This window comes from Ascaphus truei, chromosome 5 (genome assembly GCF_040206685.1).
Source record: "Ascaphus truei isolate aAscTru1 chromosome 5, aAscTru1.hap1, whole genome shotgun sequence".
Classification (NCBI taxonomy): domain Eukaryota; kingdom Metazoa; phylum Chordata; class Amphibia; order Anura; family Ascaphidae; genus Ascaphus; species Ascaphus truei.
This window is the reverse complement of record NC_134487.1, coordinates 191,863,746-191,891,574: the sequence shown is the minus strand read 5'-3', so window position 1 is coordinate 191,891,574 and position 27,829 is coordinate 191,863,746. Positions and strand designations below refer to the sequence as shown.

At 44.9% G+C, this 27,829-nt stretch overlaps 1 protein-coding gene across 12 annotated transcripts in view; it reads left to right on the top strand.

Annotated features, from left to right (window-relative positions):
• PLAT (plasminogen activator, tissue type) overlaps window positions 1-27,161 on the top strand; it is a 64,331-nt gene extending 37,170 nt beyond the window's left edge. For 11 of the 12 annotated variants that reach the window (XM_075601526.1, XM_075601538.1, XM_075601530.1 and 8 more), the window contains 9 exons: window positions 5,006-5,097; window positions 9,805-9,976; window positions 10,483-10,568; window positions 11,033-11,228; window positions 12,060-12,196; window positions 12,770-12,898; window positions 13,662-13,810; window positions 23,754-23,863; window positions 24,586-27,161. In XM_075601526.1, coding sequence (XP_075457641.1) covers window positions 5,006-5,097; window positions 9,805-9,976; window positions 10,483-10,568; window positions 11,033-11,228; window positions 12,060-12,196; window positions 12,770-12,898; window positions 13,662-13,810; window positions 23,754-23,863; window positions 24,586-24,778 — 1,264 coding nt within the window. In that variant the 3' untranslated portion in view covers window positions 24,779-27,161. The remainder of the gene's footprint in view (window positions 1-5,005; window positions 5,098-9,804; window positions 9,977-10,482; window positions 10,569-11,032; window positions 11,229-12,059; window positions 12,197-12,769; window positions 12,899-13,661; window positions 13,811-23,753; window positions 23,864-24,585) is intronic. The other variant, XM_075601529.1, reaches the window with a different exon arrangement.
• Window positions 27,162-27,829: the final 668 nt, after the last annotated feature.

Below are 27,829 nucleotides of genomic sequence, written 5' to 3'. Positions count from 1 at the left end.
CACCGGGGTATATGATATGGGGCACCGTAACCCCCTCCCACCACAGACATCTGGCCCCAAACCCGTCTACCCCACCCGTGCTTTTCATTCCAGTATATGGATTTTAGAGCAGGCCCAGTCCCTTGTTAACTCCAAGTGCGCAGGCACTAATACAGCCCACTGTGCCCGGCTCCCCTGTAGCTTCCTCCTCCTTGGAGCGAAGGCGCTAACACGGTTCCCTTGAAAGATTGTCATGTTTCTTCCACCTGGCTTCATCCAATGTTCATTCTCTAATTGATTTCATTGGAAACGTTTCCATCCATTGATACTTGCTGGCATGGTAGACAGTTTTCGACTTCCTTTAGTTCTGTTCCATTTATTTGTTCTTTTCAGCTCTCCGTCTGCCGCTATGTGCGCCCTACGCATCTGATATCATCAGAAGCACATGATGTGGGTGCGTGTCTTTTTTTCACTTTGAGGCGCGCAGACCCGCTACCCGGCAGTACGCGTCTAGCGAGAATAGCATCTCGTTGCTAGGCAACGCACAGAACGTGCCAATATTAAAATGAAGACTCGCACAAAGAAATATCAGCATAGCAAAAACATTGGGAAAGTGGAACAATAAAGCAAAAGTTAACAAATTGGGGAACTGGGGAGGGAGGAAGGGTACTAACTCAGACCAGATGGAGGGTTACAGGCATAACATATGTGACCCCACATGCTATTTATACAATGTTTATGTCATGAGAATGAATCATGCTCAATACAGATACACATATACACTTCAAACACTTAGAGTCTGACAGAAAGATTTATCATTGCTACATTTCTCTTTGCACATATTCAGAGAATGTAAGGATACTCCTAATGTTACTTTTATGTCTCAAGCGCTTATTCTCATTATGTGTTATATTATTATGTCACTTGTATTACTGCTGTGACGCACTATGTACATAGAAGGCGCCAAATAGATATACATATGTAACAGTGTTCCCCCCACCCTATGGGAGAATTCCCTGTTACCAGGTGTATGGTGCATGCTACCTGTAGGCTCACAAGAGGCTGAGGTGTCCGCCGATGTTAGGGGGGCAACTGCAGAACAGGCTTCTGGGGTACATACCCGACATTTACTCCATGGTACTCAGTGCCTCCATCTGCTGTAGGCTCCAGATGTATGAAGGTAATCTCCCACAGTAAAACGGTTTCCCATATATAGTGGCAGACGGAGATCCGCCCCCGGGACAATGAGAAGTCAGAATGTATTATATTGTCTCTGTTTTTTTGTTTTGCTGTGATCACCTTTTTTAGTTATTTCCTGATGCTACAATAAAAAAATAAGGAGTGGTGTGATTAACTTCTACATATATATTTTGTGGACCGTAGAGGTGATGAGCGGGTCAGTCATCAAACAAGCCAGCTGTCCTTCAATACAGGAGGAAACATGAGAGATATTTCCTCCCCCCCCCCCATCCTTTCTCAATACTTGATCTTTGTAGACTTTACACATTTGATGAACATACGGAGAGGCCCATCTTCTTTCTTGCTTGGACGAGTTCTCTGATTTGTTGCTGGAGTTCTTTTGGACTTGTGGCAAAAATTAGAATGTCGTCTGCAAATCGTAGGTGACTCAAATATTCACCGAAGAATTTGATTCCTTACAGAGGCAGTAGGAGGAAAATCACAGTAGGAGGGCATTCAGGTAAGTGTGTCTGCAGGGGACCAAGCTTGATGTATCAGGCGTATAGTATTAGCCACGGTGCTACTCATATGCTTCTTTAAGCAAGTGTGTCTTAAGGTGGGTCTTAAAGATGGATAGAGAGGGTGCTAGTCGGGTATTGAGGGGAAGGGCATTCCAGAGGTGTGGGGCATAGAATATTCTTTTTGGCATAAGAATGTTTTGTTCCATTTTCCGTCTCTTTCCTTTATCTGAATCTAGTTCCTCTCTTTGTTACCCTGACACTCTCCTAAGTTTGAGCTTCTAGCCATGGATCCCAGGTCTTATGAAACTTTTCGGTAGTGTGTCTGAGGAAGGCTGAGAGTTTCTCCATCAGCATTACCTCCCCTATTCTGTTTATGACCATGTGTTTGGAAGGGGGTGATTGGCTCTTCCAGGCTGCCGCTATTGCGCATCTGGCGGCCGTCAGGATATGTGAGATTAGGCGTTTGATCAGGGAGTTGTTTTTTTTTCGGTCGGCTTGGCTAAAACGTACACCAGGGTCAAGTGGGATGGTCTGGCCAGTAGTGACTTTGATTTCCTGTATCATTCCCCAGTACTTCTGTATTGCTGGACATTCCCACCAGATGTGGATTATGCTGCCTCCCTGCCCACATGCCCTCCAACATTGGTCTGAGGTTTCTGGGAAAATCTGTTTTAGTCTTGAGGGCGTTGGGTGCCATTGATTATTTTATAGATGTTTTCTTTTGTAATTGTGCAGATGGATGTTTTGGCGGCATTGTCCCAAATGTCGTCCCAGTCATCCCAGTCTATTTCAGTTCCTAAGTCGTTGGCCCCTTTGGCCATGTATCTGTGAGGCGGGGTATTCCCAGCCACTTCTATCCTTGCATATGTTCTCGTTATCGTTCCCTTCTTGTACTCTGCGCCTTTGCAGAGAGCTTCGAATTTTGTGATTTCCGGTAGCTCTGATTTCTTTAGAATAGATAAGAGAAAATGTCTTATTTGCAAGTATTGAAAAGGCGGTAAATCTGGGGCTTGATGTTGCTGCTTGAGTTCTCAGCATCTTCCCCTTGTGGAAAAAGTCATCAAACCTACTTATTTTTTTTATTTTTTTAACATAACAAAATTATCCTATTCCCGGTGGGAAGTCAGGGTTGTTAAAAATAGGTAAGAGCTGGGAGACCGTGGATCTAAGTTTCTATTTATCTTTTACCTTAGCCCAGAGATTCAACGTGAATTTTTTGGACCCAACACATCCTTTCTGTCCTGGTTCTTTTTTCTCTTGTCGCCATAGCATGTTGGGTATTGGGCGGTCTTTTGAGGTCGAAGACTCCATTTCCACCCAGCAATACTTGGCTGGGTCCGCGTTCCACACTACTATTTGGCGTAGCTGGGCTGGGCTAACTATGTCTGGGACTGCCATACCTCCTCTTGATCTAGAGGCTAGCAAGACTGATGTAGCGATTCTGGGTCTCTTTCCTGCCAAATAAATCTGAAGATGTGATTTTGTATTATTCTCAGTTCCCTTCTTAGGATATTGATTGGGAGAGTTTGGAAATGATATAGTAATCTAGGGAGTACATTCATTTTTATAGAAGCCATTCTTCCAAACAAAGAGATCTGGTGATCGCTCCAGTCCAGTATGTCCTTTTTGATTTTCCCAAATAGGGAAGGGTAATTGTCCTGGTATAGGGATTCGTAATGTTTGGAGTTGTTGACCCCCAAGTATTTAAGGCAGTCGTTTCGCCATTTAAATTTTTGTTGCAAGCTTTGGATTTTTGGACCTGGGAGAGTCAGATTCAGGGCCTCCGTTTATTTTGTATCCTGATAGTCTGCCGAATTCCCCCAGAGACTGCATCAGATTGGGAAGCGATATCACAGGGTTAGCTAGTGTCAGGATGACATTGTCTGCGAATAATGATATCTTGCATGTTCTACTTCCAAAATCTATCCATCGGATGTCCGGATGCAGTCTGACTGTTGCCGCTAAGGGCTCTATAGTGAGCGCGAATAGAAGGGGAGATAGTGGGCACCCCTGCCTTGTGCCATTTTTTTTATAATTATAGGTTCGATGTTATTTCCTGGGAGTTTGACCAGGGCCCTAGGAGTGTGGTAGAGCACTCTGACCCCCTCCAGGAAAGGCCCAGAGAATCCAAAAGATTGCATGGTTTTGTCCAGGAAAGCCCAATTAATCCTGTCAAAAGCATATTCTGCATCCAGGCTGAGTAAGATTGCCTTTTTATCAGTAGATTGTACATGATCTATAATATCTATTATTTTTCTGGTATTATCTGATGCTTGCCTGCCAGTTATAAAGCCAACCTGAGCTATATTAATATGTCTTGGCAGGATTGGGTTTAATCTGTTGGCGAGTATTTTGCTATATATTTTAATGTCCGAATTCAACAGAGAGATGGGTTGGTAGCTGTCACACTGGAAGGGGTCACGGTCTGCTTTATGAATAATTGCCAGATTTGCAGTGAACATATTTGGCGGAATCTCCCGACCTCCCAGAAATTAGTTAAAAATCGCTAAATGTTGGAGAGAGACTCGAAATCTCCTCACTTTTAAGGCTATACACTCTTCTGCCCCTCCTTACATCTCAGCCCTAATGTTTCGCTGTACACTTTCCCGACTCTTGCGTTCTGCTCAAGGATGTCTTCTGTCTACACCTTTTTGTATCTAAAGCCCTCTCCAGCCTATAACCTTTCTCACTGACTGCCCCACACCTCTGTAATGCCCTTACCCTCAATATCCTACCGGCACCCTCTCTATCCACCTTTAGCACCTTTCTTAAAACACACCTCTTTAACAAAGCAAATAGGTAGCTCTGCTGGCTGATACTGTACATCTGATATGCACTGACCTTGGCCCCTTGCAGGCGCACTTACCAGAACGTCCTCCTACTGGCTCTGTAAGTTCTCCCCACTTACCACTTAGATTGTAAGCTCTTCGGGCAGGGACTTCTTTACCTATTGTTTTATGTCTGAAGCGCTGATTCCCATTATGTGTTATATTATTATGTCACGTGTATTTCTTCTGTAAAGCGCTATGCACCTGGATGGCGCTATATAAATACATACATCCCTGAAGAAGGTGCTTTCATGTACATGTAATGTTGGAGGCTGCTATAACTTCTTTAAGTCATTACAATTACTTTCATTTGACTTTACTGACTTGCTAAATTTTTCTTTGTGTGCTTGAATATTGCCTTCCGATAACTTGATGTTGTAGCATACTCCGATGATTATTTGGAGCCAGTATCTCTTTGTCAACTGAATGAGGATTCTCTCTGCTCTTTCTGCTGAACTTTCATACCCCATTATGTTTCTACATTACTTTTCCACACAGGAACCCAGACGGTGACTCCAAGCCCTGGTGTTATGTCTTTAAGGAAGGAGGGTACAACTGGGAGTACTGTGCTGTCGCAGCCTGCAGTGTGGGTGAGTACCACCAGATGGCACTCTGCCATATCTATCTATCTATTTTTATATGCTATATGGTGGAGGGTTTTTAGTCACCTTTTCACCCACCATAACCTAAATAATATGTGATGAAGACCTACCCAACGTCTCAAATTACAAAGCCAGTACAACCAACCTCACACTGATGAGACCCAAAAGGTCGAAAAAGTCTGTCTGTGAGTGGGTTCACTGGCTTTGCATCTCATCCCAGGCTATGTTTAAAAGCTGTGTTTAAAACATTGGCTTAAGGGTATCATGTAATAATAGACTTGAGACAAAAGTTGGCACTGTGTGCTCATTTGCATGCATTTCCCAGAATCCCTTGCTGCACTGGAAGCACTGTATGCTAGGTGATAATGGCGAAAAGCAGGGTTGCAGATTTGTCTAAGATATGTGAATGAATGTGCTCACAAGTAATATTTTTATATGGTATATGTGTGTGTGTGTATGTCTGTGTGTGGCCAGGTCCCCCTGGGTCCCCTTTGTTCCCTACACACAGAAGGGCGAGGGTGTATATGCAGGGTGTCTGTGGCCCCTGCACTAGGCCAGAGACCCTCTATTAGGCCCCACCTAGGCCCCGACTCCCCTGTAGGTTGTGGCTGCTACAGGGACATGCCCCTTAGACAGGGACACTGCCCCATTATCAGATTAGTGTCATGGACACAGCAAAGGACGCCGCGCAGCAGATGCGGCCTGTGGTCTGGGACTAGACCACCAACGCATAAAGAGACTGCTAAGGTGGGACCCTCAAGCTGGATACCACCCCACGTGGAGGCGGACTCATCGCTGACGGCGTGGGACTGGACGGCCCCTTGTCTTCAGTTTGTGCTACCGGGTGTTGGAGCACCCGGCAGGTATACCCCATCTAAAAAGTGCACTAACTATACACTGTGGGCAGCGCTGTCACACACTTCCGGGTGGGCCGGCTTCTGTGGACACTGGGTTGGGTAGGTGTCATGGGCACCTCTGTACATTGAAGGACACTCTCACCTGGGTGTGGACTAAGTAAATGGACAGTGGGGTATGGTGTGTGGGTAAGGCCGTGCGAGGCCGCGTTATATGTGTTATTGTGTTGACTATTGCATGTCAATCAGCTTCTTATTATATACACTGTGTACTTATTGCATTGGGTCCTGTGAAGGGGTTATCCGGTGCTGTCTGGATCCCTCACAGGTGGAGGCGCTGTCACCAGACGATCCAAGTACACCCCCAGGCTCCAAGCAGCGGAGGTTCAGGCCTCCTGTGTGTGTATGTATGTATGTATGTATGTATGTATGTATGTATGTGTGTATATATATATATATATATATATATATATATATATATATATATATATATATATATATATATATATTTACACATAGCAGTTCTGAGAGATACTAAAGGGTTACACCATCTGTGTATAAATTCAAAATGAAAATATAGACTTTATTACATGATAAACGTATCAGTTCTTACGGAAACGTTTCACAATAAACATGTTTTTTTATTAATCATCATTAATAAATATGTATATATAGTTTTTATTAAATATTACATAGTTACATAGATGAGGTTGAGAAAAGACGTCCATCAAGTTCAACCTATGCTAAATTTAGACAACATATACTTTATCCTATATCTATACTTACTTATTGATCCAGAGGAAGGCAAACAAAACCCCCCAGAGTCATATCATCCAATGATATCTCATAAGGGGAAAAATAAATTCCTTCCTGACTCCAAGAATTGGCAATCGGATTAATCCCTGGATCAACATCCTTCCCATGTTTTACTTATTTGGTATATCCCTGTATACCTTTCCCTTCTAAAAACATGTCCAACCTTTTTTTGAACAAATCTATTGTATCTGCCATCACAGTCTCCATGGGTAATGAATTCCACATTTTAACTGCCCTTACTGTAAAGAACCCTTTCCTTTGTTGCTGGTGAAATCTCCTTTCCTCCAACCTTAAGGGATGGCCCCGACTCCTTTGTACTGCCCGTGGGGTGAATAGTTCTTTTGAAAGCTCCTTGTATTGTTCCCAAATATATTTGTATATAGTTCTCATATCCCCTCTTAGACGCCTCTTTTCTAATATAAATAAATCTAATTTAGCTAGCCTCTCCTCATAAGTTAGAATGTCCATCCCCTTTATTAATTTGGTGGCTCTTCTCTGCACTCTCTCTAGTTCCATAATGTCTTTCCTTAGGATTGGTGCCCAAAATTGTTCTCCATATTCAAGGTGTGGTCTTACTAATGCTTTGTAAAGGGGCATAATTATGTTTACTTCCCTTCCATCCATTGCCTGTTTGATGCAAGATAAGATCTTGTTTGCCTTTGCAGCTACTGCATGACTTTGGGCACTATTGCTAAGCCTGCTGTCTACAAGCACCCCTAAATCCTTCTTCATCAAGGATTCCCCCAATTTATCCCCATTTAATTTGTAATTCGCCTTTTTATTCTTGCATCCCAAATGCATAACCTTACATTTATCTGTATTAAACATCATCTGCCATTTACCTGCAAACGTTTCCAGTCTCTCTAAGTCCTTCTGAAGAGAAATTACATCCTGCTCTGATTCTACTATCTTACACAATTTAGTATCATCAGCAAAAATGGAGACTTTGCTCTCGATCCCAACCTCAAGGTCATTAATAAACAAGTTAAAAAGCAGGGGTCCCAGTACCGATCCCTGAGGTACTCCACTCACGACTTTAGCCTAACCTGAAAAAGTTCCATTTATGACAACCCTCTGTTGTCTGTCCTTTAACCAGTTTTCAATCCAGGTGCATATATTATTACTGAGTCCAATTTTCTTTATTTTGTACACCAACCTCTTGTGTGAAACCGTATCAAAAGCCTTTGCAAAATCTAAGTAGACCACATCAACTGCATTACCCTGGTCTAAATTCCTACTTACCTGCTCAATGAAACAAATAAGGTTAGTTTGGCATGATCTATCCTTCATAAATCCATGCTGACTATTACTAATAATTTTATTTTTCCATTAGGTATTCCTGAATAGTATCCCGTATTAAACCTTTAAGTAGTTTCCCCACTTTTGAAGTTAGGCTTACAGGTCTGTAATTTCCCGGTTGTGATCTAGCTCCCTTTTTAAATATAGGCACCACATCTGCTTTACACCAATCTTGTGGTACTGAGCCTGTGGAAATGGAGTCCTTGAATATTAAATATAATGGTTTGGCTGTTACTGAACTTAACTCCTTGAGAACTCTTGGATGTATGCCATCGGGCCAGGTGCCTTATTTACTTTCATTTTTTCAAGTCGCTTATGAACTTCTTCCTCAGTTAACCAATTGTTCATTAATATGGAGGTTGTGGCTTCCTCCTGCGGCACTACTATTGAACTAGATTCTTCCCTGGTAAACACAGAGGCAAATAATTTGTTTAATACCTATTCTTTTTCCTTATCTCCAATAATCTGCCAACCCATCTCACACTGAAAGGGTCCTATATTTTCTTTTCTCATTATTTATGTTATTAAGGTAATTAAAGAACATTTTAGGGTTGACCTTACTTTCTATTGCAATCCTTTTTTCATTGTCCATTTTTGCTAATTTGATTGCCCTTTTGCAATTTTTGTTACATTCCTTATAATTCTGATATGATGTCTCTGTCCCTTCTGACTTAAAGAATCTAAACGCCTTCCTCTTCTTGTCCATTTCCTCCCCTACCTGTTTATTTAGCCACAATGGGTTTGATTTATTTCTTTTAAACTTATTACCCAAGGGTATATATACTGTACACTGATAAGTGTGCTTTTCTAACAATGTTTTAAAGACTGCCCTTTTATCTTCTACATTTTTCCCTGCAAAAACATCATCCCAATGTATTACTTGTTGATTAGACCTCAGTTTATTAAAATCTGCCTTTCTAAAGTTTAAGGTCTTTGTTGAACCCAAGTAATCTGTTTTTTGATCATTTTATTTCAAATGAGACCATGTTATGATCACAGTTACCCAAATGTTCCAGGACTTGAATATTTGTTATTACTTCTACATTGTTTGATATTACCAAATCCAGTACTGCTCTTATAAGACTAAATATGTATATTTGTAAATAATTATGCCAACTTGAGAAAGGTCCCATTTGAGGACCGAAACGTCGGGATTTGTGCCTTGTTTTTGCCTTAAAATACAAACCTTATACCATCAAGATATATATATATATATATATATATATATATATATATATATGTAGAGGTATCCACACATCCACACAAGGACAAGCACAGATAACATTCCAAGAGACACTGTTTTTAAGTTATCCTTGCTTCATTCATTGTAACATCGCCGGAAGAAGAGATCAGTGTATCTCGAAAGCTCGCACAAATAAAAGCATTTCGTTAGCCACAGAACGGTATCATCTATTTATTTTTTGATTATATATATATATATATATATATATATATATATATATATATATATATATATATAATGTATGTAATAATGGCTTTAAGACAAGTGGGAGCACTGTATGCTAGGTGATGATGGTGAAAAGCAGGGTTGCAGACCGGTCTAAGACATGTGAATGTGCTCACAAGTGATATTTTTATATGCTGTATATGTATGTATATATACACACACATTTATATCTGTGTATATAATGTAAAACAGTATTTGTATACCATATCAGTACGTAAATGTCCAAACAGTGTAATAAATATTTATCCTCCTACCCAGCTACCCCAGCGTGTTACTCCGCCCGTGGTACAGAATACCGCGGTACTCACAGCATCACCTCCTCGGGCGTGCGCTGCCTGCGCTGGGACTCCCCATTACTGCAGAGCAAAGTGTATACATCCTGGAGGAGCAGTGCCCGCCGCCTGGGGCTGGGTAGCCACAACTACTGCAGGTGAGTGCTAGCTCCTGGGCCCAGAAGCACAAGGGGGTAGAGAGGAGACAGCACTGGGCAGAGCTTTGACACCTTCTGGGCCAGCAACATATGATAGTAATAGAGACAAAGGGGATAGAAAGGTGGCAGCCCTGGACAGACGGTGAAGGGCGTAAAGATATGCCTACGGCTGCCTCCTTTCTATCCCTCGTCTCTACTATTACCCTTTATAATTCCATAGTGTTAAACATGCACTGTGTAAAATAGATAAATCTACAACTACAATTAGTAACATACCGAATATCCTGCAACTGCTATAAAGTGAAGACAATCAGCCATGTAATTCATTCCAGACCAGTCTTTCCCCCTATATTATATCTGTATTAGAGTGTCAGCTCTTCTCCTTGTATTGTGTATGTATTAGTCCTCTCTCCCTGTATTGTATCTGTATTAGTGTCAGCTCTTCTCTCTGTATTGAATCTGTATTAAAGTGTCAGCTCTTCTGCCTGCTATTTTCTCTCCTGCAGGAACCCAGATAATGATGCTCGTCCGTGGTGTCACATAGCCAGAGGGACAGAGACAGCATGGGAGCTCTGTGATGTTCCCCGATGCTGTAAGTGACACAGTGAAACCTTTAGGCCTCGGACATGGTGGCATTCACAGTGCTGACGCTCAAGCAGGAGATTTTTCTTGTCCCTGCATGAGCGTCAGCGTGTGCGCTTGTGAGCCGGGTGGGAGCGGGGTAAGAGGCGGGGCAGGAGGCGGGGCTAGCGCAACAAGTCACGGCGCCGACGTCACGGACTGCCATTGGCTTTTGGCAGTCACGTGACCGGCCCTGCGCTTCCCTCAGCGGGAAAAATTTTATTTTTATGTCGGCTGCAATTCCGCACGCCTGCGGAAGCGCCGTCTAAAGCCGTGCTGATAGGGATAATGTTTCCTCTCAGCGCGGTCTTTTTGACCATGGCCCTGGCCTTAGACAGCAGGGGAGGTGTTAATGTAGCAACGATCTGCTGGTCTCCGGTAGTGAAGGGGTTTAGTGTTGGACAGACTTCAGAGTAACCTTCTCTTTCTCCACAGCCTCCTGTGGCACTCGCCGCCCCCCCATGGCTCAGTTCCGGATGCTAGGAGGGCGGGAGGCACAGGTGACATCACACCCCTGGCAGGCGGCCATCTTTCTTATTCCCAGGCGCTCAGTGGGGGAGCACTTCCTGTGCGGGGGGACGCTCATACACTCCTGCTGGGTACTGTCTGCCGCACACTGCTTCACTGAGAGGTGAGTGGCAATGTCACACAGCGTCACCGTGCAATGTCACACAGCCTCCAAGGGCAATGTCCCTCTTACAGTGCAATGTTGCACTGTATCATTTAACTCCTTATCACACTATAACCGACTTTCACTCATCAACACATCACACAATGTAACACACACGAACTAATTATCACACAATGTAACACACACTAACTCATTATCACACAATGTAACTCACTCTCATCACACTGTATCATACAAAGTAACACACACTGTATCACTCATTATCAATGCTCAAAAGATAGTATCCTAGCACTTTATGTATATAAATATGCAATACTTGCATGTGCTGCTCAAAGGAAGGTTCCCAGAATATTGAAGTCCCAGAAAAGTAGCCCTCCAGGGTCACTTATCAGCGGTATGTGGTTTATGCAAACTATAATATTTCGGGCCAGTGCAGTAGATCTTTCTCTCTCATTAACAACACGTCACACATTGTAACACACACTGTATTACTCTATCGCACAGTAACAAACACTGTATTACTCTATTGCACAGTAACAAACACTGTATAAAAAGAAAATATTGGAATGGTAACAAGTTACTACAAAAATATAAACATTATTTCATCCCATACAACATATACAATACAAAACACTATACAAAATATCACTTGACTATAACACCCATCCCCCCCCCTTTCTAAAAGTACATGGACCCTGATGGAATAGGTATAGAGCAATTGCATAGTCAGTAATTCACTTGCTGATGTACGAAATAAAAAAATGGAGCGGCATAAAATGTTGTCCATCACACTGCATCACTCATTGTCATACTCTATCACAACCACCCCAGGTTCCCATCCTATCGGCTCCGTGTTATTTTGGGTCGGACACTCAGGGTTGTACCTGGGCAGGAGGAGCAGAAGTTGTTGGTGGAACGATACTATGTGCACCCACGATTTGACCCCAAGACCTTTGACAATGACATCGGTAAGGGCCTGAAAACCCTGCGTCCCTCACTCTTCCTCCCCGCCTTGTTCTGTATACCACCTCAAAACCCCCTTGTGACCCATCTCATCTCCTTCTGGCTCTTTCCCTCCCCCTCTATCATATCCTCTCCCCTACCTCTACCCTGGTGCCATCTAGTGACATGTCTCCCCCCCCCCATTACTTATCTTCCCTCAAGGATCCTCTTTGGCTTCTGCCCCATTGCAACTTCTTCTAACTTTCCCCCTTGCCCCTCTTTTGACTGCATCTCCTTTCTAACATGTCCCCCATCATACTTCCCTCATGACTTCTCCTACTCTTTCTCCCCCTCTACTGTATCATTACTCCTCTCCTTCTACTGTACCATTCCTCCTCCCTCTCTACCACACCCCTTTCTCTTATCTCACCCCTCCCTTTCACCCTAGAAGACTTGTATCAATCCCTCCCCTCCCTATCTCCCCCTTTAGGGACTCATTCCCCCTTGGCATCCACTTTCTATGGGGCGTCATCTCCTCCCCTCACAGTCTCCTCTTGCCCCTTTAGTAACCCTTCCAACCCTCTCTCCTCCACCTCCAGCTCTCCTAAAGCTTCGCTCTTGTGCGGTGGAGACAGAAAGCACCCGGCCTGTGTGCATCCCGGAGCCAGGACTGACCCTGCCAGACTGGACAGAGTGCGAGGTGTCCGGATATGGGAAGCATGAGGAATGTGAGGAGATACCCCATACTGTCCCTTTTACTTTCCCTAATGTCTAAATACCTGTACTACTGCCTTTATTGTCAAGGGGAGCGGCTGCAGGGCTGGAGTCCAGTGGCTGTGATAGGCTGGTAGGTGGGTAGCGATAGTTAGGAAACAGGCAGAGGTCAGGGCTTGCGATAAGCAAAGGATGGTCAGGAACAAAACCGAGGTTGGGGCCGGCGGCAAGCAGGTAGCAATGGTCAGTAAACAGGCAGAAGGTCAGGCTGAAGAGAGGCAAGTGAAGTGAGGTCCGAAAGGGTCTGGCACCCAGCAACAGCAGAAGCAGTGACCTTGTTTTTAGGGAAGAATCACAATAAACAGGAAGCAGAGGTCTTATAAAGTCCTGGCTAAGGCACAGGTTCTAAATAGTTAGAGTCCTCAGAAAGGTCTCTGCAGAAATCAGTAGCAGACAACAGCAGTCCTGGTGGCAGACAGGCAGAACTCCAAGTTGGGAGCCAGAACTTCCCTGACACTTATACCTCAGTTCCTTTTCCTATACTTTCCCCATACCTCTCCTGCTGTCCTTACACTTCCCCAGTACCTTCTTTTTAAACTCCTTCTACCTCTCTCCCACTCTCTTACTTTTCTCCACCTACCTCTTGACAATACAATGAGAAGGGGGTAAAACCGTTAACAATGTATTAACTTCCATATTCTCCAATGGATATTACAGCATCATTTACTGTGATTCACCCCACACCTCCCAATATGTAATAAGTGTGTCTCTCCGCAGTCTCCCCTTTCTACTCCGATCAGCTGAAGGAGGGTCACGTCAGACTGTACCCCGACAGCTTCTGCACCAGTGAGCGTCTCTCTAACCAGACGGTGACCCCAAATATGCTGTGTGCGGGTGACACCCGGAACCAGGATGATGCCTGCAAGGTAACCCCACAGGAATTACAGGTTGTAGTTATATAGAGCAATAGGAGTTATAGGGAGCGGTCATATAAGAAATGCTTATGATTGTCACCTCGTCTTTTTTCTCTTGTCCCCTGCAAGGTGACTGCGGTGGTCCCCTTAGATGGGAGGGGTTATATGGAGCAATGGGATGAGTTATAGGTAGGGGTTATTGTCACGGGTGAGCAGGCATTTACACTTTTATACTGGGATCATATTTCTGAGCAAAACCAAGAAGTAAAACAAATTGTCATTTATTCCATTGAAACAGACGTACACACAGTGATTTACACTAAACAATAGAAAACACACTTACTGGGGGGGGGGGGGGGCTGGGGTTCAAATCTTTCCTAGTTGAAACAGCACAGAGAACAAAGTCTTTACAAAGTCAGATGACCGGGACTAAGCTCAAAGTCCTGGAACTGAAATCAGCATGCAGTTCCTGACGCCACCGCTGTTCCCACTCTGGAGGTGCTGAAATCCCTTGTCTGGGAGCGAGTACCAAACATCATGGTACTCTTTTCGTCATGCAATTCCAGCCGCGACCGCTATGAAGTATTCTGAGAACTTGGCCCAAAAAAGTGGGACTTAGAAAAATTCTCGCCTTGAAATTTCTGAATCCGGCTCACTGACATCTCTCACAGAGCATCTTTGAATTTACCGCTGCTGTTTTGGCGCTTAGAATCTGAGGACCGGATTGGCTGCTGGGTTTCTTATAGTATTTCAGATTCATTCATGAAATACTACAACCAATCCCAGCCTGGGAACTTTACAACCAGCCAATCAGAGGGCTGCCAGTCTTCCAAAGCCGGGCAAGCGGTTCTTCTGAATGTAACAAGGGCATGCGTGAGTTTGTCACCCTAGCCACTTGTTATTCAGAAGCCACGCGCTGGGTAAGGTGCCTCCAAGTCTGGGAAGGCAAATCCTGACCGCGATGGCTGGCATTTTTTCCCGGACGTGGGTACTCCCCCTAACCATCCTGCACAAATGGCTTTAACACCTCTGGCAGCATCTTAGACCTTGTAGTAAGGACCTAGGGCAGACTTAAGTGGCACCACACATTGGTAGCCCACTAGCCCCACTCGGAGAACCGTCCTTGAAAGTCCCAGCTTATAAATATAATGCATTACAAACATCTCAGTTTAATAAAAATACACTTTTTACTTTTTCTAAGTCTTTTTGGCTATGAGGGGTAGATTGGGACTTTTATTCCCACTAGCCATATCCCTCATACACTGTAAACCTGAGTTAGACTGTAAAAACCTATAGCCACATTGGCTAGTAAACATTTTATGAAACATAAAAAATATTTCCCATTTTTCTTCTAAGTCCTGAAGTGAAATGAAAAGATGCTTAGCTGCAATCCCAGAGCTGTAGCTCTTTCCCTTAAGGAAACCTCATTTTCTTTAGAACCAAAAAACGCTTAGGCACACTCCCAGGGCTGTATCGCTTTTTTTTTTCTGAACCTCTAACTTAGGTTTCATAAAACTTCTGGCAACGTAATATAGAGTTGGAGAAACCCCCAGAATCTGTATACTAATCTTGGGTACCTGGGCATATACTGGGGACAACTTACCAACCCAGGGACCCTTCACTGTACCCGGGATACACAAATCCCTAGGCCCCCTTTTACCTTTTTGGTCTGTGCTGAAGCAGGGAAACCTGGCGGTGAGTCGTGTAACTGTTTTCAAGGGAGGATTTTGACAGGAGTGATGTGTCTATATGTCCCCGGGAATCTGACCTGATACATTTTTGGGGTGGCCAGCAACTCTGGACCCCTGCTACCTAGACACAATCAGACAACAGTTTGACCGCAAACCCCCCCTTGAAACTCATAGCCTGAGAAACTCCACTGGTTAGCACTCCTGGAAAGGTAAAACACAAATTCTTTATTGCCATACAATTACATTAATTGCAGGTACAATACCCAGGTTGAAGAGCTGACACTCCAAAACCTGAAACAAGGCTCAGAGGTAACCAGCCGGGCATAATACCTTTTATTGATGGCCTGGTTACCCCTTCACGGTTACACCTTCCCCCTCAAGATGAAGGCTCGGTTGCAGACGCCACGTCCGGCAGTTCGACTAGCCTGACACCTCTTGAGGCTTTTGGCTCGCAAGGAATGTTTTGTCGGGAAAGTCCATCAGCGTTTGCATGCTCGCTGCCTTTCTTGTGCTGGATGGAGAAATCAAATTCTTGCAGTGCAAGACACCAGTGGAGCAATTTGCCATTCTCACCCGACACCCGTTGTAGCCAACTTAATGGATTTTGGTCTGTGATAACAGTAAATGCCCTGCCATACAAATAGGGCTGCAGTGTCCGCAGAGCCCAAACAATAGCCAGGCACTCTTTTTCAATAGTGGCATAAGCCACTTCGCGGGGTAAAAGTTTCCTGCTTAGATTCACCACAGGATGTTCACCCCCTCCTCCCCTACTTGGCTGAGTATAGCACCGATACCGTAGTCGGAGGCATCGGTCTGTACCAGGAATTTCTTGGCATAATCTGGTGCAGCCAGAATCAGAGCACTAGCCAGTGCTGTCTTCAATGTAAAAGCTTTTTCACAGGCAGGAGACCAGGCTACCAGAACTGGGAGTCGCTTCTGTGTTAAGTCAGTCAGGGGTTTTGCAATGGCACTATACTGAGGGACAAACTTCCTATAGTACCCTGCGGGGATTAAAAAAGTAATGACCTGCTTTATGTTCCTAGGTACCGGCCACTGCACTATAGCTTCCACCTTAGCTGGTTCTGGCTTAAGGTGCCCTCCACACACTCTGTGCCCCAGATACAACACTTCCGCCATATCCACTAGACACTTGGCAGGCTTCAGTGTCAATCCTGCTTCTCTGATCCTTGTCAGCACCGCAGCTACATGCACTAAATGTGAGTCCCACGAGTTACTGAACAAAGCAATGTCATCCAGTTATGCCCTTGCAAAACTTTGCATCCCTTCCAGTAACCTATTGACCAGGTGTTGGAAAGTAGCCGGGGGATTCTTCATCCCAAATGGCATCACAAGAAATTCATAGAGACCGCTTGGAGTGATAAATGCTGACTTCTCCCTAGCCTCCTGGGTCAGAGGGATTTGCCAATAGCCTTTGGACAAATCCATGGTGGTCAGAAACATTGCTCCCGCAAGCTCATCTAACAGCTCATCCATGCGGCACGGGATAAGTATCTGACACCGTCTCAGCGTTGACCTGCCAGTAGTCCACACAGAACCAAGTGGTTCCGTCCTTCTTGAGTACCAGAACCGGACAAGCCCAAGGGCTCTGAGATGGTGCAATTACCCCTAGAGCCAGCATCTCTTCTACCTCCTCTATGCTACTCTTCACCTCTGCTGATACTCTGTAAGCATGCGTATTCAGAGGTCTAACCCCTGCTTGCACCCTCTGCTGTAGACTGAGCTGAGACCCTATCTCCACCTGCTCTACAGTGCCCCCCTGCCTATATTCACCTAGAAGGTCAGGCAGAGCATTGCTCACCGGGTCCCCCATTTTTGGGCTACAGATAGCCAACACTGATGCCACACCCTGGGTAAAATATTCCTTAAGCATATTAATATGATAAGTCCTATTTCTACATGTCTCTCCATCTAACTGTACAATGTAGTTGCACGCATTCATCTTTCATTAATTTGTTCTGCCGAGTGGGCTTCAGAACAAGTACCTGCTCTCCTGGGATGAATGATCAGCTACGGACATTTTGATCATACCAAGTCTTCTGCTTGGTGTGAGCTGCCCTGAGATTGTCCTCTGCCAACCCCATAAGCATTTCTAACCGGTCCCTGAGATCTACCAAATATTGAAGCACAGATGCATCCGTATTGGTATTCTCCCCTTCCCATCCCACACGGAATGTCAGGAGGTCCCTGTACCCCGCAACCATGTAGCAGCTCAAAGGGAGAGAACCCGGTAGATTCTTGCGGTACCTCGCTGTAGGCAAATAGCTAGTGCTGCAAATAAATCTCCCAATCTTTTCCTTCAGCCTCTATAAATGCTCTAAGCATCTGCTTCAGGGTACCATTGAACCTCTCACATAACCCGTTTGTCTGGGGGTGGCAAGGGGTCGGGCACTGGTGCTTCACCCCGCATGCATCCCAGAGACACTGTAACAATTCACTCATGAATTGTGACCCTTGATCGGTTAGAATCTCACTAGGGAAACGCACTCTAGGAAGATGACTAACATTGCCTTTGCTACTGCCCTAGCATCAACGGTGGAAAGTGCTACAGCCTCAGGGTATCTGGTGGCAAAGTCCACCACCATGAGTATGTAACGCTTGCCGAGAAACTGAGGATCATGAGGGGTCCCACTATGTCCATAGCTACCCTCTGGAAAGGTTCCCCAATTACCGGTAGTGGGTTCAGGGGTGCCTTCACATGATCACTCGCCTTACCCACTCGCTGGCAGGCATCACAGGCGAGGCAGAACTTTGCCACGGCCCCTTATGCCCTGGCCAGTAGTAACGCTGCAACAGCCGGGCTCTCGTCCGAGTATTGTATGTCTTTATTTATATAGCGCCAAAAGTGTACTCAGCGCTTCACAAAGAATACAATACAGGGAATTATAATCATACAATAAGTGTAGCAAAATGAGACTATAGGAAAGGAAATCTCTGCCCCGAAGAGCTTACAATCTAAGAGGTTTAATGGGAAACTTACAGATACAGTAGGTGAGGGAGTAAGTGCTGTAGATGGCAGTGCTTGGTCACAATGTGTGGTAGGAGTGACTGTGGGTGTGGGACAATAGCCATGAGTGCAGGCTATTGGGATACTTGATTTGTGGGGTGAGATTTAAGGCTGGTCAGTATTAAATGAAAAGGTTAACACTATTTACAGGGGAAGAGATGGCAGGGACGCATGAGTGAGATCAGGTGTGTATGTCTGACTTCAGGCTATGGGGAGATCCACAGCAGCAGGAAGGAGTAGATAGAGGGTGTGAATAGAGGATTTGTGTGGGTATTTTTTATTGAGGGGTATAGAAGTTGTTGGGAGAGGGGTGTATAAATAATGGTGCAGTGGGGAGTGGGGAAGTTGGAGAGAACAGAGACATTCACAAAGGAGTGAGGAAACAGTAACCAGAAAAAGCAGTAGGGAGGGCATAGTAAGATGCAGGAGGAGAGACTTCACAGGTACTGGGGGATAAAAAATGAACAAATAATCATAGATGTTAAAAGAGAATGTCTCACAGTGGCAAAGTTGTAATGCAGAGTCCAGATCTTCCTCCAATCTTCACCTCCAAAATGAACTCTTGTAGACACTTTAGATATGACACTTAAGATGTGACTCTTTTGATGTTACACAGCCATATGGCTCACAGCCAAGTCACACTGACTTAATTACCCTAATCACATGCATTTGACTAATACTTAGGGGTGAGTTTGCCTAATCAAATCAGACACACCAAATAGTTAATTAGATTATCAATTCTCTCAATTGATTGGAGACAGCATACAGACACATACCTGTTTGACGAAATGAATCTGTATATTAGTTGAGATATTCAGAATGCATCTATGATTAAAGATAAAGAAAGAAAACTTCCAGAGATGATTCACTCGAAAATGAACTCTTGTATACACTTTAGATATGACACTTAAGATGTGACTCTTTTGATGTTACACAGCCATACGAGTGACCCCCTGATGCCCAGCTTATGGTATAGAGTGGGCTACCTGTAATAGTTGCTGCCTATATGCACTCGGTACCACTAACTGTCTTCTACCAGTCCAAACCCTATCTAGACCTGTAGAACCCTGCTCTCTATACAAGAGCCCATGGTGCCATAAGTACCGGTCTGAACCGCAGTCCGAGACACTCTTGGACGCCCGGAGTCTTATGCTCTCCAAGCTGGGATCAGACCTCACCGCATCCCTAAACTGTGTCCTTAATTCTGGCCATCCACCCTTAGTCTCTAAGTTGGGGGAAACAGGAACATGTAAAGGGGAAGGTAAGTCAGCACACTGTTGTGACCTTGTCTGGCTTACCTGCCTGGTCTCCTCAGAGACCCATGGAACTGTTGGTCCCAAATGCAGGGGTATGCGACATCCTAAGGTGCAACTCCTGAGCTCTGACTCCTAGTAATCGCTGCAACAGGAGCTAGTTCTGCCGTAAACATGCATATAACATGCCCCAGGTCATTACCAAGGAGAACCTCAACATCTAACCCAGGAAATACCCCCACCTCCCTCATGCCATGTTCAGCACCCCAATCCAGGAATACCCGGGCAACTTGAATGGACCACGATCCGGCATGGTTACCTGCATCCCTGTGCCCGGGAGCAGATCCTCTGGCCAGACCATATCTGGTCGGACCAGGGTAACAGTTGCACCGGAGTCGAGCAAGCTGGCTGCTTGGCGATCTCCAATGGTCACTGTACGCAAATGTTTTTGTCGGACATTATTGGACTGCAACCCGACTGGTGCAATCTGATGTTCCTCCGTCTCCACTGCTGGTCCACAGGCTGTAGGTGCAGGATCCTATGTCGGCGCCTCTCGCTGGACGGGCTGGATGGCTGTACCTGGCTCCTCTGTGTGTGCCAGTTGCACACCAGTGACCGGCCTTGCAGCTGGAGAACTTTGCCCCTGATGGGGTCCACCAGACCTTGGACGGTACAGACAGTCTGGCTTGCGTCCAGTTTTATTGCACTGGTAGCACCTCCTATCGTGTCTGAATTCTGCAGCTTTGGATGCACTTCCATCTGCTGCAGCCTTGCTTTTCCACTGAGGCATGCCTTTGGCTCTCTTGGCCGGAGTGGCTGTGTCCTGGGTAGCCCCTTTCTTGCGCATCACTGCCCGACTGGTGACAAACTCGTCAGCCATTTTAGCAGTGTCCACATAGGTCATTGGTTTACGGTCAAAGACCCACTCCCTCACGTTCGAGGAGCAGTGCTGCAATAACTGTTCTCTAAACATTAAGTCCAGTAACGAGTGGTACTTGGTAGCACCATATCCCTCCACCCACAGTGTTCCATGCAGTGCCATTCGGGACACAAACCGCACGTAGGATTGCCGGTGGCATCTCTCCTCCATCCTAACATGCCTCTGCAAGCTTCTGGGGTGAGGGCATACTGTGTTAGCAACATGGCTTTCACGTGTCCATAGTCATTGCCATCTTTGGCGGGAGGAACCAAGCGTCTCCTTGGCCGCGCCGGACAATAACGGGTTTAAACGCAAAACCCAGTCCCGTTCTGGCACCCGGTACCGGTGACATTGGGTTTCAAAGTTCTTTAGAAACCTGTCAATCTTGTCTGTGCCGTCAACGAATTTGCCAAAGCTGTGGTGGTCCACTTGGGGGGTGGCTTGCTCCCTGTTAACAAGGTGGGAGTGCGGGTCTGATGTCCCTTGTGCGGCTGCAAGCAGCCGGACCCTTTCGTCCAGGGTAGCCCATTCTCCCCATGAAGCAAGGAGTGTGGCGGGTCCAGGTGTGGAGAGTCCGTTAGTCACTGGTGCTACCACGGCCGCACTCCCTAAAACCAGTCCCCCAACAAGATCCATGTTGATGCCCGTTCCCTCCCCATGCAGCTGAGGATATGTCCCACTCTGGTGAAGCAATGCTTGCTTAATGAGCTTCAAAGTCCTCCTCAAGCAAAGACTTTGACCGACCGACCGACCGTCGGTAATCTGTAGCTCTCACACCAAGCAACAATCTTGGCTCGGTCCGATGACCGGTACCGACCTGACCGTTTGTCCATGTTCGCCTGATGGCACTAAACTAAGTGACCATGAGAACCTGTGCTTTCCCTGCTTTGTAAAACGTGTGTACATTACCACTTGGTTGGGAGCTCATAATCTTCAAGTCTCCCTCTATGTTATAAGACCCCGCAAGATTTTAAAACATAGGCACAATGATCCCACCGCTGCCACCAGTAAATATATAGCCTGTGACGGGAGACCAGGTATTTACACTTTTATACCGGGATCATATCACTGAGCAAAACCAAGAAGTAAAACAAATTGTCATTTATTCCATTGAAACAGACGTACACACATTGAATTACAATAAACAAGAGAAAACACACTTACTGGGGGTCTGGGCTACAAAACTAACCTTTCCTAGTTGAAATAGCACAGAGAACAAAGTCTTTATGATGACCGGGACTAAGCCCGAAAAGTCCTGGAACTGAAATTGGCATGCAGTTCCTGATGCCACCGCTCTTTCCACTCTGGAAGTACTGAAATTCCATGACCGGGAGCGAGTACCAAACGTCCTGGTACTTTTTGCAGCCTGCAGTTCCAGCCACAACAGCTACAAAGTATTCTGAGAACTTGGCCCCGAAAAGTGGGACTTACAAAAATTCTCGCCTTGACATTTCCGAACCTGGCTCACTGACATCTCTCACAGAGCATCTTTGAATTTACCGCTGCTGTTTTGGAACTTCGAATCTGAGGACCGGATTGGCTGCTGGGTTTCTTATAGTATTTCAGATTCATTCATGAAATACTACAACCAATCCGAGCCAGGGAACTTTACAACCAGCCAATCAGAGGGCTGCCAGTCTTCCAAAGTCGGGCAAGCGGTTCTTCTGAATGCAACGAGGGCATGCGTGAGTTTGTCACCCTAGCTACTTGTTATTCAGAAGCCACCCGCTGGGTTAGATGCCTCCAAGTCTGGGGAGGCAAATGCTGGCCGCGATGGCTTACATTTTTTCCTGGACGAGGGTACTCCCCCTAACCATCCTGCACAAATGGCTTTAATACCTCTGGCAGCATCTGTGACTTTGAAGTACGGACCTAGGGCAGACTTAGTGACACCACAAATTGGTAGCCCACTAGCCCCCCTCGGAGAACCATCTTTTAAAGTCCCAGCTTATAATTATAATTTATTACAAACATCTCAGTTTAATAAAAATATACTTTTACACTTTTTACTTTTTCTAAGTCTTTTGGGCTATGAGGGGTAGAATGGGACTATGTACTTTTATTCCCACTAGCCATATCCCTCATACACTGTAAACCTGAGTTAGACTGTAAAAACCTTATAGCCACATTGGCTATTAAACATTTTATGAAACAGAAAAAATATTTCCCATTTTTCTTTTAAGTCCTGAAGTGAAATGAAAAGATGCTTAGCTGCAATCCCAGAGCTGTAGTTCCTTCCCTTAAGGAAACCTAATTTTCTTTAGAACCAAGGGCTGTATCTCTTTCTTTTACTGAACCTCTGACTTAGGTTTCATAAAACTTCTGGCAACGTAATATAGAGTTGGAGAAACCCCCCAGAATCTCTATACTAATCTTGGGTACCTGGGCATATACTGGGGACCCCTTACCAACCCAGGGACCCTTGACTGTACCCGGGATACACAAATCCCTAGGCCCCCTTTTACCTTTTTGGTCTGTGCTGAAGCAGGGAAGCCTGGTGGTGAGTTGCGTAACTGTTTTCAAGGGAGGATTTTGATCGGAGTGATGTGTCTATATATCCCCGGGAATATAACCTGATACATTTTTGGAGTATGTGAACAACTCCCCAGCAGGGGACAAACCGGTGCACAGCGAAGGGATGAATGAATAATCGGAGGGATTTATTTAGATAAAAAACATGGACAAAGAAAGCACTGATACAGTCACTCTAACATGTTTCACACGCAGGGTGCTTTATCAAAGAGCTTGATAAAGCACCCTGCGTGTGAAACATGTTAGAGTGACTGTATCAGTGCTTTCTTTGTCCATGTTTTTTATCTAAATAAATCCCTCTGATTATTCATTCATCCCTTCGCTGTGCACCAGTTTGTCCCCTGTTGGGGAGTTGTTCACATACTGCATGCAGATACCAGGGAGCACGCCAAGCAGAGGATCCACTATGCTGTGTTTATTTGGCAACTACAAGCCACCATACCTTTTACTTCATCCATTGAGAGCGATTACATCATGCAGCTTGGGCAGAGAGGTCTGAGGGTTCTGACGCTGAATACTTCTGGCTGTGACGCAGAGTTGTGAGAGCCGCTACAGAGCTGAGTTTAGCAACGCGGGAGGCGTGGACACCACACTCGACATCAACAGTGCCGTGAGAGATGTGCTAGTCGAGGATTACTCCCTGATGTAAGGCTTGCAACAATTATTTGCTATACCAGACACTCCCCCCCTCTCCAGCAGCCCATTTGCCAAGTCGTGAGTAATGTTACCCATTGATGGGTGTTCTCTTACTATGCAGCGGAACTTCTGCCTTATTTTCTTATCTGTGAGTGACTCTTGAGCACCGGTTTCCTAGAGCACAATATGCTCTGATATCTTTCTCACATTTTTGGAGTAGCCAGCAAATCTGGACCCCTGCTACCTAGACACAATCTGACAACAGTTTGACCGCAAAACCCTCCTTGAAACTCATAGCCTGAGAATCTCCACTGGTTAGCACACCTGGAAAGGTAAAACACACACATTCTTTATTGCCATACAATTACATTCATTACAGGTACAATACCCAGGTTGAAGAGCTGACACTCTAAAACCTGAAACAGCGCTCAGAGGTAACAAGCCGGGCATAATACCTTTATTGATGGCCTGGTTACCCCTTCACCATCACAGTTATATGAAGCAATTGGAGGAGTTATAGGGAGAGGTTATATAGAGGGATAGGGGTTATTTAGAGTAATAGGAAGTGGTTATGGAGCAATAGGAGGAGTTATTGGGAGGGTTATATGGAGCAATAGGAGGCGTTATAGGGAGGGGTTACTGTATATAAAGCGATAGGAGCAGTTTTATATGGAGAAATAGGAGAAATGCTTATGATTTTCACTTGGTCTCTTTTCTCTTGTCCCCCGCAGGGTGACTCCGGTGGTCCCCTCATCTGTATGCATGAGGAGCGCATGCACTTACTCGGCATTATCAGCTGGGGGGTGGGATGTGGGCAGAAGGACACCCCTGGAGTGTATACGCGGGTTACCAGATATGTGGACTGGATACGAGAACATGCGCGAATCTGACCGGATTTCAGAAGAAGCAGGACACCTGCTTTAACCATTAAACCAGTGCTTCTATACTGGATGAGTATCGGAGCCAAAGCACGTACCCACACAATGCCTTCTGAGTCATTCCTATTTAACCCCTTTTGATGAGCTTTGCTGGTCTCAGGCAGTGAATGGGGTTAAAGGTGCTGTCCTACATATGTTTTAGGAGAAGCACTCAGCCATATAATGGCTTCCCTACAGTTTGGTAACTGAAATCCCCAGTCCTTATAAGGAAAGATATATCGAATTGGCGATATAAGTACTGAGCCACGTAACACAGTCTCTATCATGTCTAATGCTTGTTATCATAGCATAGAATGTCTATAAGTTTTTATATTTTTCCCCAAAAGCTGAACTTTAAAATAATCCAAAGACAAACCCCAGACACTTTACAACACACATTGTTCTCATTAAAGGATCAGCACTAAATGAGGTCAGAATGCTGCGGACTTTTCAAAACTGGGCTGTGCAACACAGGGCATTTCTCAGCGGAATTCTCAACAGCGGCCATATTTAATAGGCCCCGCAAAAATAATCTAATCTGGATATCTCTCTGGGGTTGAGAACCATTGGAGAGTTTGACAGCAAGGTTTGGGATTAGAATGAAAAACGGGCAAGTAACAGGATGTGTTAAAAAAAAATACATGTTTATTTCCTATGCAGAGCTTACAGCTCATTGCTTTGCTGCTCTGGCAGCGCAGGGTTTATTTGGGGACGTACCCTTTAACAGCATGTGACGTGCACACCCAAAGCCTCACTATGATGCTATGCACTGCACCTCATATCAAGCACCTCTTTATAAATTATTTTACTTTGAATAAATAAACTGATGTATAATGCTTATCTGTGCCATGTACGTGTGCTTGATCATCTTCAGTCCTTGTTGACCCACTGCTGGATGAAGGCCTCCCCAATGATCTTCCAGGTACTGCCGTTGAAAGTCTCTCGTCTCCATGTAGCTCCAACACATTTTCTGGTTTCATCCTCTCATCTTTCTTTTGATTGCCGACTTGGGGGCCTGTGCACTAAGCTCTGAAAAAAAACACCATGGTTTTTAAATTGCCATTTTTTTTAGCGTTGCTATCACGGTATGCAGAGAGCCCCGAATACCAATGATAGCAACATTTGCAAAAATGGCGAGAAGCTGTCGGCGTGATTATCGTCACTCTGAAAACGAGGAAATGGTGATGGTGGGTGACTGGTGGTGTGACTGGTGGTGCGATAGGGAAAAAGACTAGGGCGCTCCAATGTGACTCACAATAAGCGTGTGGTGGGCCGAAGAAATATATAAAACGAATAAATGTATAAAAACAATACTGGCCCAATGATGAATAGTGCAGCTCAATCCAGAGAGACTCGTCCCACGGTCCTTGAATGGTATATGGAAAAGAAATAGGGGAGCCCAAGGGAAACACAATCAGAAATACAAGATGGAATCAACCCGAAATAGCTGAATAGCTAGAGTGGAACATGCAAAACTGCCCACACAGTAATGCTGGGGTGGAACATGCAATCTAAAACCACTGACATGTGGATGCACAGGGGTGGGTGCCAGACAAACAACACTGCATGCCCCAGTGTGCTGTGATGTCAACACTGTGAAGGGAAAAGAATATTAATAAATATCTAAACTCACACGGCCATGCGTGAGTCTGTTCATATAAAGGTGTCTGTTACCCAGGATCTGGTAGCCTCGTCTCTCTGTATACTGGGACCCTCGTGGTGTGTCAGGTACCCATAGGAATGCAAGATGTCCAGGTATTGCAATTAAAACACAGGATTTATTACACACAAAATAAATGCTACAATGCACTCGCATATAAAACAAACATCGGTGCTCCTTTCTGCTCCGGGCTGCGTCACGCTAAAAGCTCCTCTGCGTAACGCGTCCGGTGTGCAGAGCTGGAGAATAGTGGTGACGGAGTCCTACGGAAGCCTGCTGGAGTCCAAAGAGTGAACTTTGCCCGAACAACGCGTTTCGTATCTCGCGATACTTTGTCAGGTTCGGCAATGTTCACTCATCTCTAAAAGTCTCTTAAATACCCTACCGGTTAATTGGTCCTGTGTTTTAATTGCAATACCTGGACATCTTGCATGACCTTCTGTCATCATTCCAGTGGCTCAAGCAACATTGGCACAGACATGTGTCATCACTGCAGTGGCTCAAGCACTGGCACAGACACCTGTAATCCCTCCAGTGGCTCCAGAACCATTGGCACACCCACTTGTAATCATTCCACTGCCAACAGCACCAGAAAAAGCAATTGTGCGTCCAATAATAGCAAATGTTTGTGGACGAGGTAGACGACGTACCCAAGATGCACAAAGCACACGCCCATTGACTAGGTCGCACAGTTTCCTGCGTCAAAATGAATTAAAAAAATTAAACTTCATTCGGTTTGTTGTTGTTGTTATTATTGGCTAATACATACACATGAAACATTTATTATAAACAAACATTTTTTGTCTAATTGTAATATCTGGCCTGGAAAAAATGTCCTTTCATAAATATAGTAACAGGGAATACATGTTGTTCAAATTTGTATTGGACAAACAAGGGCAGTAATGGCTGTCAAAATGTTCACTATGGTTTTTTTTTGTACTTCTGTAATTGAACAAATACACTAACATTCTATTACATACAGTGCGTGTAAGGGGGAGAGCAACAGAAAAAGAATGTAGTGCACAAGTATGTACAATTAGATTCTCCAAATTTGAGGTATATTCAGAATTAATACTACATACAGCTCCTATAATTGTCTGTGTTATGCTAATTGACAATACAGCTTAAGGAGACATGGAGTGTGTTACTGAGCAAATGTCATGACAGTATCTGTAAAACCTTTTTTAAGCCATTTTTTTTACTTCAAATGTATTTTGTAAACATTGAAAAAAATATAATTAAGCTTCATATGTACACTTTCACTACAATTAAAATACACACAACAGATTTTCGCGGGGCTTACTGCTCACGCCTGCGCGTTCGCCAATGTCGAATATACCAATTCGACACAGTGCGCCCCTCCACCCAAAGACCACGGTCCACAGAGCAAACAGGACT